This window comes from Centroberyx gerrardi, chromosome 2, assembly GCF_048128805.1.
Source record: "Centroberyx gerrardi isolate f3 chromosome 2, fCenGer3.hap1.cur.20231027, whole genome shotgun sequence".
Classification (NCBI taxonomy): Eukaryota; Metazoa; Chordata; class Actinopteri; order Beryciformes; family Berycidae; genus Centroberyx; species Centroberyx gerrardi.
The window spans coordinates 26,551,414-26,560,395 of record NC_135998.1 but is presented as its reverse complement, the minus strand read 5'-3'; the positions used below and the strand labels follow the sequence as shown (position 1 = coordinate 26,560,395).

The 8,982-nt window shown below is 42.5% G+C and overlaps 1 protein-coding gene across 2 annotated transcripts in view; it reads left to right on the top strand.

Moving 5' to 3' along the window:
* The window catches only part of LOC139913319 (synaptic vesicle glycoprotein 2C-like), a 30,083-nt gene extending 23,307 nt beyond the window's left edge, over window positions 1–6,776 (top strand). The window contains exons 8-12 of one of the 2 annotated variants that reach the window (XM_078287622.1): window positions 881–1,045; window positions 2,054–2,187; window positions 3,461–3,664; window positions 3,877–4,036; window positions 6,593–6,776. In XM_078287622.1, coding sequence (XP_078143748.1) covers window positions 881–1,045; window positions 2,054–2,187; window positions 3,461–3,664; window positions 3,877–4,036; window positions 6,593–6,776 — 847 coding nt within the window. The remainder of the gene's footprint in view (window positions 1–880; window positions 1,046–2,053; window positions 2,188–3,460; window positions 3,665–3,876; window positions 4,037–6,592) is intronic. The other variant, XM_078287629.1, reaches the window with a different exon arrangement.
* Window positions 6,777–8,982: the final 2,206 nt, after the last annotated feature.

Here is an 8,982-nt window from a genome sequence, read left to right as displayed (position 1 = left end):
CTCCTCTCTGAGACGCACTAATGAAGCAGTATTACTCAATAATTACTTTCAGGGGTGGTGTGTCTTTGTTCATGTCTGTCTGTGTGTATGCCAGCCTGCTTGTGTGTTTTGAGTACAAGCAGGACACCAGTGAGGCTGGCTGTGAGATGAAAGGAGATAAATGTACAGTAGCAGCAACTCAGAGAGCCAGCAGGCCTGCAGGACCGTCTGTCACATGTCAGCATCCAACGAGGGGTTGTCGAAATGTTACCCTGTGCTGCTAATAACACATCAGTGTCTTTCAGCCTATAGGCCCAGATCAGTGGGTTAGTGCTAGTTCTGCCCTCTGGCTCTGGATCAGTGCTTAGGAGAGAGAGAGGGGGGGGGGGGGAGAGAGAGAGAGAGAGAGAGAGAGAGAGAGCCCGGCTTTACTAGGCCAAGTCGTCTTGCTGTCCTCTGGAGACACTCAACACAGGCAACTACACCATGAGCAGATGTCTTTTTCTCTGGCCCATGTAATCCTCTGTTCACATACACACATGTGGAGACACACACACACACACACACACGCACACAAACCACACTGAAAGTCTACTTAGCTGTTTTGCGGACTATATCAGTAGGGTTAACAAAGTCGATGCAAAATGCAGCCACAAAGTCAATATTTAGTAGTGCTGCAATAAACCTCCCAACCTCCTGGGACACAGACTTTGTTTAACACTTTATGACTGTGTAACTCAAATCCATCACAGGCAACATAAAAGACTGGAAGTCATGAATTCAAAGAGTGTCTAGTGTGTCTAGTGTGTGGTCATAAATTCAAAGTTCAACTTTTACCCAAAGTGGCCTATGTGGACGATGATGTAAAGCACTTTACTGTAGAAGCTGTTGCTGTGTCCAGGTACTATGGGCTGTCTGTGTGGTTCCCCGATGTCATCAAGCACCTCCAGGCTGACGAGTACGCCTCCAGAGTGAAGATCCACAACAACGAGCGCATCGAAGACTTTACCTTCAACTTCACCCTGGAGAACCAGATCCACAGAAACGGAGTCTTTCAAAATGACAGGTATGCCAGTCCAGCCCCAATTTTCCTTCCCATAGGTACACAAACCGACAGGCACATGGCTCAGACAATGGAAAGATTGTTTATTAAGAAATATACTGTATGTAGATATGAGAAAGGATTAAAAACAGCTGTGATACGACACATTTTGATCCAAACCTGTGAGCTTCCCTGCACTTAGTGGTTTGGTCAAAGCCACCTGTCCCGTTGTGGGATAGCAGCACTATTCATCATTCCCGCAAACAACACACCAGTGCCGGTAATATTAATCCTGTTTCCTTTATCTCCACCGCCACCAGGAAATTAAAAGGCTTATCTCTTTCTCTCTCTTTCGCTCTCCCCCCCTCTCTCTCTCTCTCTCTCTCTCTCTCATACACACACACACACGCACACACACTCACACCTTTTTCTTCTCCTTCTGGTTATGATTCTCACTTACACAAAGGCCAGAGTACAGACACATCAATATGCTGTTTCTGTTCTTTCCTGTCCCTACTGGAGACCAGAACGCACATTTATTAAGAGATGAAATCAAAGCCAATATCATAATGCTGTGTACAGCAGCAACAGCGGCACTCGTACGGATCAATAAGAGACAGGGAAGCCCTGTCATACTAGACATGATACAGGAGGAGCATGTTGGTGCACTGCCAATCTTTCTTTATGTCAGAAAATACAAATACAACAGAATTCAACACCATTTGTTTCATGACTAAAAGAGATTTAAAGTTATTTAGTGAAGATATTTGTTGTCTTTGTTGTCTGGGTGCAAATGGTGACTCAGCACATTCAATGATAGAGAGTAACACACATACAGTACATCTTTAATAATTGGACTCACTCAGTGTCAGCCCCCTTGTTGTTACCTGTTGCTACAAATCTGTTTTTGCATTGCCAATCCTTTTTAATCCTGCCTTGTTGGGTTGTTTCTGTTCATCTTTCCCTCACTCTTTTCCTCTCCTGTCTTCCCCTCTCCTCCTCCTCCCTCGCTTCTCTCCTCCCCTCTCCCAGGTTCATCAGTATGAAATTCAAGGCGGTCACCTTTATCGACTCCTCGTTCCTGAACTGTTTTTTTGAAGATGTCTCCTCAGTGGGATCCTTCTTCAACAACTGCACCTTTGTAGACTCCTTCTTCTACAACACGGGTCAGTCTACTCATAATTTCTCTTTCCACATAGCCCTAATTATTGGATGACCCTTCTAATTACACTGTGCATCAATCATGAATGAACGGTTTGTCAGTGTGAAGTAAATGTCAAACTCTGTATCTGTGAAAGAATCCTTATTTCCAACAAGTGGGATACATTCAGACTATTCCTCTCCTGCACAGAGTGAGGTATTTCCTTCCATCCCTCTGCCCAGAAAATCCCATTATACCATAGACATAACTCTCTCTCTCTCTCTCTCTCTTTCTTTCTCTCTCTCTCTCTCCTCCTCCTCATGACAGTTCATTTTGGGTCTGTTGTCCCAGCTCCTGCGTTAGAGAATAAAGAGTGGCACTGAGCATTTATAGCTCTGCTCTAAATAGCTACATTGCTGTGCTATAAAAGTGCAATCCAATCATTTCGGGGCTGACAAAAACACAGACGGGATGAAAGGAAAGGGGTTTCAAATGTTCGGAGAGAACTTTAGCTGAATCAGACCTTGTGGGAGCGCAGGTTGGAAAATAGTTCCCTCCCAGCACTTAGGAAACAGCTGACCACGAAAACAGTAAGGGCACGTCGGGTTGCTGGTAAAGCCCCATGGGAAATGAAGTCTCTTTGCCCCCAGCAATGTGTCCCTAGAGAGCAGAGAACAAAGAGAAAGGAGGAGGGAGGGAGAGTCGTGAGAGCAGAGGTGAGAGCAGAGAGTGTTTGCTCATTGCTGCGTCTGCTGAAATGCATTAATAACATTTCCATTTGGGGTGAGAGGCCAGAGACATTTAAAATATATACAACATATAATGCATAGGATCCGCATATTGGCCTCATCCCGTTGCATGGAAAAAATGCAGTACATATTACACAAAAACACCATAGTACTAAACTAGATTAATACAAATAAAATAATTATTTTTAATGTTCATATATCTTATACAGTAAACAAATTGGTAAAGACTGTAACTGCCATGTGGTAATGAATATTTAATGTTGAATTGTTGACTACTTTTTCAGAATATTTGAAGAATATGTACTTAATATAAATATTTGAAAATGTAACAAAGATATTCAAATATTTTGACTGAAATGGAAAAGTTTTCCCTGTTATAATCCAATCTGTCGGTCTGTTTGTCCATAAAGTAAATGAATAATCAAGAATGTTTCAAATATTCTTGAATATTCAAAGACTTTGAGAGCACAGGGCGGATCCTAATATTCATGAAGTAAACCCGTAATGGAAACAGTGCTCAGTAACTGCTCCTGTCTCTCGCATTTCTAGATATTGACGACTCCAAGCTATTGAATTCAAGGGTGATCAACAGCTCCTTCCACCACAACAAGACAGGCTGCCAGATGACATTTGATGACGATTACAGCGCCTACTGGGTCTACTTTGTCAACTTCCTGGGAACACTCGCTGTGTTGCCCGGAAACATCGTCTCTGCCCTGCTCATGGACAAAATCGGACGGCTTAGCATGTTAGGTACGACTTAATACTCTCTGGTCTGGACCTGCTCTGGCTTTTTGTATACCCAATGAATGGTAGCCATCTGTCTTGCAAAATGTCTTGATGTCTTTTGATGTAGGCCTTTGTATTGCAGTGATGTTCATGTAGGCCGTCCTGTACTGACATCAGGGTAGACGTGTCTCTCAGATGCAAGAGACTCCAGATTATTATTGTGTTGTGTCCTGCAGGAGGCTCCATGGTGCTGTCAGGCATCAGCTGTTTCTTCCTTTGGTTTGGCACCAGTGAGTCCATGATGATCTTCATGCTGTGTCTCTACAACGGCCTCAGCATCTCTGCCTGGAACTCCCTGGACGTCGTCACCGCGGAGCTCTACCCAACAGACAGGAGGTGTGCAGCATGCCACTGTTTGAATGGCTTAGTAATGCAATACTATATCACATTGCATTTTAAAGTGTAAATGGAAATTTATGAGAGGGTAAAACAGAGTGCATCCTTGCTTTATGCTTGACCAAACCATTCATGTCTGTTCACAACAAAAGGTGAAGATTGGAGTCAAGGGTAAAAGAAGCCTTGGAAAACAGAAGCCAAGGCACTTTTCTTTTATGTGCAAAAGTTCAAAAACTTAACTGAAAGATTGTTAATGAATGCACTGATCGCAACAACATTTGAAATATTGAGACCTTTAGTAATAATCAGGTGCAATGTATGCCATCTACTATGGGTCGGTCCAAAGGTGTCCAATATGGCAAAAAGATCTTAAGCACTCTTGTTGTTGGAATTATCGATATGAATATTAAAGTCACCAGTTAAGACTAAACAGTCAAAGTCAGTGGAAATAATGGACATTAACAGCAGAACTCGTATAGCAGAAAAGTATTCAAAGGATATAAAATCTCCAAATGATGTCTGCTTGCACTGAAATGCATCTTTAAATAAAGCAGCTGCTCTGACTCCTTTCTTACAAGCTCTAACAACATCCATACAACTGAAGTTAGGGGGGTTGACTGTTGCACCGCCATTTTTATCTAACCAGGTTTCAGTTAAAAACATAAAATCAAGTTTATAAGTGACAATAAGATTATTGATTATTTGTTTACTAGAGATCTAACATTAAACAAGGTTAGTTTTAGATTATTAGTGACAAGCACTGAGGCAGGTTGTCTCCAGTTGTCAAGTTGTTTCACACCCATGGAGAGAGTACATTTTGTTACTCTACTACTAGTCAAAACAGGAAAGGGGAAAGTTTCAGGCACTGACATAAAATCTCTTGGTGGTGGTTGTGATCCAGCGATATGTGCATTGGGTCCCAGCTTGATATGGGAAATCTCACGAGTGCCAGCTATAATGCAGCAGGGACCCCAAGGCCATCAGCTGTTTGCCTCTCCGGTGTTGATATCAGCAATGCTGGTGTGACACAGTGTGCTTGCCGCATCCAGCACGGCTGAAGGTCGAGGGGGGGGGGGGGGGGTGAGAGAGACCTGGAGGAACAGAGAGCTCCAAGCTGAGGCTGGGAGAATGTGACTGGTCATCTATAGATTCCTGCTGAAGTTGGGACTGTGTCAGAGTTGAGTGCATCCAGGAGGGGGGCAGATGGGCGATGAAGGGAGTAGAGGAGATTGTCCGTTAGTAGTTTCACTCCGGACCCATTCAGATGGAGACCATCTGCTCTGAATAGGTGTCTACACCCCCAGAAGAGATCAATCCTTTCAATCCTTTTAAATTGCAGGTTGTGAACAGCCATGGATTCAATCCAAGTAGCCTGCTAAACTTATTGATCCCCCTGCCAACTGTTGGTAATGGCCCACTGATAAAGGATTGAATCTCTAGTTTGCCAAATCTGTTCAATGAAGTCCAGCTTTAGCAGTTCCGACTGTAATATAATTTGTACACATGTACAATGATTTGATTCATTTCTGGGTGGTCAGACAGTACTTTGTCTGATTTGTTCATTGATGTCACAGATCATTGCTCTTGGAAAACAACATGTTTCGATCATCTTACCGCTTATGTTTTTGATAGCGGCATCTCTAACAATGAGAGTGTCCGGCACAGGTGTCTGCTCCACTGGAGGTCCAGGCTTCTTGTCTGTCCAAACCTTTGACTTTAACCCTTTATCTGTGCGTACCTTAGTTCTTCCTTGTGCAAATGATGCAACTCTATTCTCCAGCTGTAGTGTAGGCGATGACTGCAGTCTATTTGTGCGTTTATGTTTGGGCTTTGTGCCGAGCGTATGCCAGTGACTCAGTCTGCTCAGTTTCTTTGGTAATGGTTCAGGTTTACCAAGTTTTGGGAAGGTTATGGAATCATTCAATGCTGGCACTTCATTAGCACTCTGAGCCTGAGTTCTAGGCTGTTCTATTTCACTGAGGTCATCAAAGCAATCCTCTGTTGCAGTTTGTGGCAGTCTTAGCATTTGAAGGATTCCAAAGCGTGAGGAGGCATTGTGTAATCCAGAGTGATAAAAAAGTTTGAAAATAAGTGATCACGACCTCTTATCACTTTAATCCTGTAGAATTAGTAGTTAACAGGAACACCCACTCATAGATTTGAGCAGTGCAGCAGGAAAAACATAATTATATAAATATTGCCGAAAATAGATAAGCAGGCAAGGAGCAAAGCAGAGAGCATCTGGAGTGTCGGAGAGGTGGAAGTGAACATACATAAAGCATACATAAATAAATCATCAACATCACTAAATTGATGAGGAACGATCAACAGATCCATTCTGCAAGGGCCACATGAATATGTTTGTGAAAGTAAATAAAAAGATATATAACTAGTAACCATAATACCATAATGTTTCAGAGAAAATGACATGATCTAGTAAAGGGGAGTATGTCATATGTAAGGCAGTATATTACTCTTTCAGGTTCTCTAGCACTGTTTCAGACAGACATAGGCCTGTACTCTCTCTCACTCCCTGCTGTCTGTCTTTGTTTTCAGGGGCACAGGCTTCGGCTTCTGTAATGCCATGTGTAAGCTGGCAGCGGTGCTGGGCAACCTGATCTTTGGCTCGTTGGTCGGCATCACCAAGGCGATCCCCATCCTGCTGGCATCGGCCGTGCTGGTTGGCGGGGGGCTGGTGGGGCTCCGACTGCCAGACACACGCGCCAACGTTCTCATGTAAACCTCACTGTGTGTGTTGTTTACTTGGTATTTGCTCAGTGTATTCAATAATAATTCATTTGTGCACTATTTGAATATCGTTGAAGCAAGCACTGCTTTCATCGTTTCTGTATCATTTGGTCATAAGAGTGTGATTCTGTTATTTCTGAGTAAATACCAGGTAAAATAGGATTACGAAATGCAGTTTAACTTTACGCAGAGCTGTAGATATACAGAGTTTGATGATTAGCACTTTGAATATTAAGGTACCACAGCGGTTAGAAATATACCTGATATCAGTGGCTGGTTGCCACAGCCTGGGGCATTCTTGGAACAATTCTGATAAAAAGGCTGTTAAGAGACGAGCTAGATTCAGCAGTGGTGGTGCGACTCTGTATATCAACAGCTCAGATCCTACCATGGGCTGTTCCTCACATGCAACCCACGAACACATGTGTCAAGGCTGCAAAAGGTTTGGACTTCCAACAACCTTCAGACTTTCTCGATTTCACTCAGTTTCAGTGCAAATCACGATATATGGATGTGTATTTATTTGTGGGTATATTTATTTATTTATGTTATTTATTGTTTTCTTTGTTTCTAAACTCACGATCAATTTCCCACTGATGGTTGATGGCGTTCAAGCCTTTTGCACCTGCTCCAATTGCAAGAATGACAAGGCCATAGAGAAAAAAAAAATAGAACTAGTAATAATTCTACAGTAGTATAGTCGAAACAGGCGAATTCAGCAGCTACATTTCTAAAGTAAAAAGAAGTTTACATTTTCTGCTTTTTACAGTAAGAGACTTTTGAGATTGGAAACCTTTTTGTCTGAATGCTCTCTCTCTCTCTCTCTCTCTCTCTCGTGTCTGTGTTTTGTGTCGTGGCACTAAGCTCACCGTTAAGGGCTTTGCTCTCTGTTGCAATCTGATCTGTCAAGAGGAATTTATACTGTATGAAACCTCTGCTGCTAAAAACAAATGTCTGCTGTTCTGTTTTTTTCCCTCTCTGCTCCCTCCCTCTCTATCTTTTTACCCTGGTTTCCTCATAGTGTCTCTTGCCCCTCCTTGTCCTCTCGCTCTGTTTATCTCCCTCTACCTTGCTGCTGCTCTCATAGCTGCTCCCTCCAAAACTCAAAGGCCTTTTTGCAAATGTCGTGCCTCTCTCCATTGAACCTGTCTCTCCTTCAAAACCTATGTGGAAGCTTTGCCCCGTTTTGATTTCTTTTCTCGTCTCTTGATAGCGCCGTTTATGCGTGTGTGTGTGTGCGTGTGTGCGTGGCAGTGTGTGTGTCCAGACAAACCCTTGTGAGGTATGGTAGCTGATTCACCATCTTGTCTTGTGAACCCTTGAAATCATACACTGAAAGTTATTTTTTTCCCATCTGTTTTTCCGTACCAGGGAGTTGAGGGCCTTCATTGTCTACGCAGATTTTTGAGGATTTAAACTACATGTATTACATGATGGAGTGAAATTAAAAGCCATGCTTAACAACTTTAACCAAGGATACTCTATTGCTGCTACAATGCCAATGCATTGATGTCTAAAATGCATTAAAGTTACAGTAGGTAATTTGTTAAAAAAAAACCTCTTAACATTATTCTCTTCTGGGTTTGAATCAGTGAACAAGTTGAATTTGATGAGCTTAAGTATTTCCTAATCAACTATTATGATAGGAGACTATTTAATTCAGCTGTACTGTTTAATTCAATTTAAATAATTATGTTGCTCCTATCATTTTTCTTGCTCTGAAGCAAATGTGTGCTGTATGTGCCCTGTTCCCTTTTAACATATGCGTAACTGATATGTTGCAGAAGAGTTTTTTTTTTTTTTTTTAATGTGTATGACTGAAAATGTGACTGTTTCAGGATATGAATCCGGTTTATTGATGAGTTTGTTTGAGGTTTCTGATGGTTTGTCAGTTTCAGCGTCAGCTTGTCCGCATCGTTCCCCTCCCAACACCATCCTCCTGTGTGCTGAGCAAACTCACTGCACATCACTGTTTGAAAAAGAAATCTTGCATGTTTGTTACTGAAGTCCTTCTGTTGTGTGTGTGTGCTTTTTTCTGTTCTTGTGTCTTCGCTGTTCCTCCGAGGGAGAAACACACATGTGATTCTGGGTCAAAGGTGAATGTATCATTCTTGTGCGCTCTGTGTTGTCAGGTTTGTTGTGGACAGGTGTTCATTATCTTGAGTTGACTTCTGGATCGTTGTGAAAGGGCATGCTAG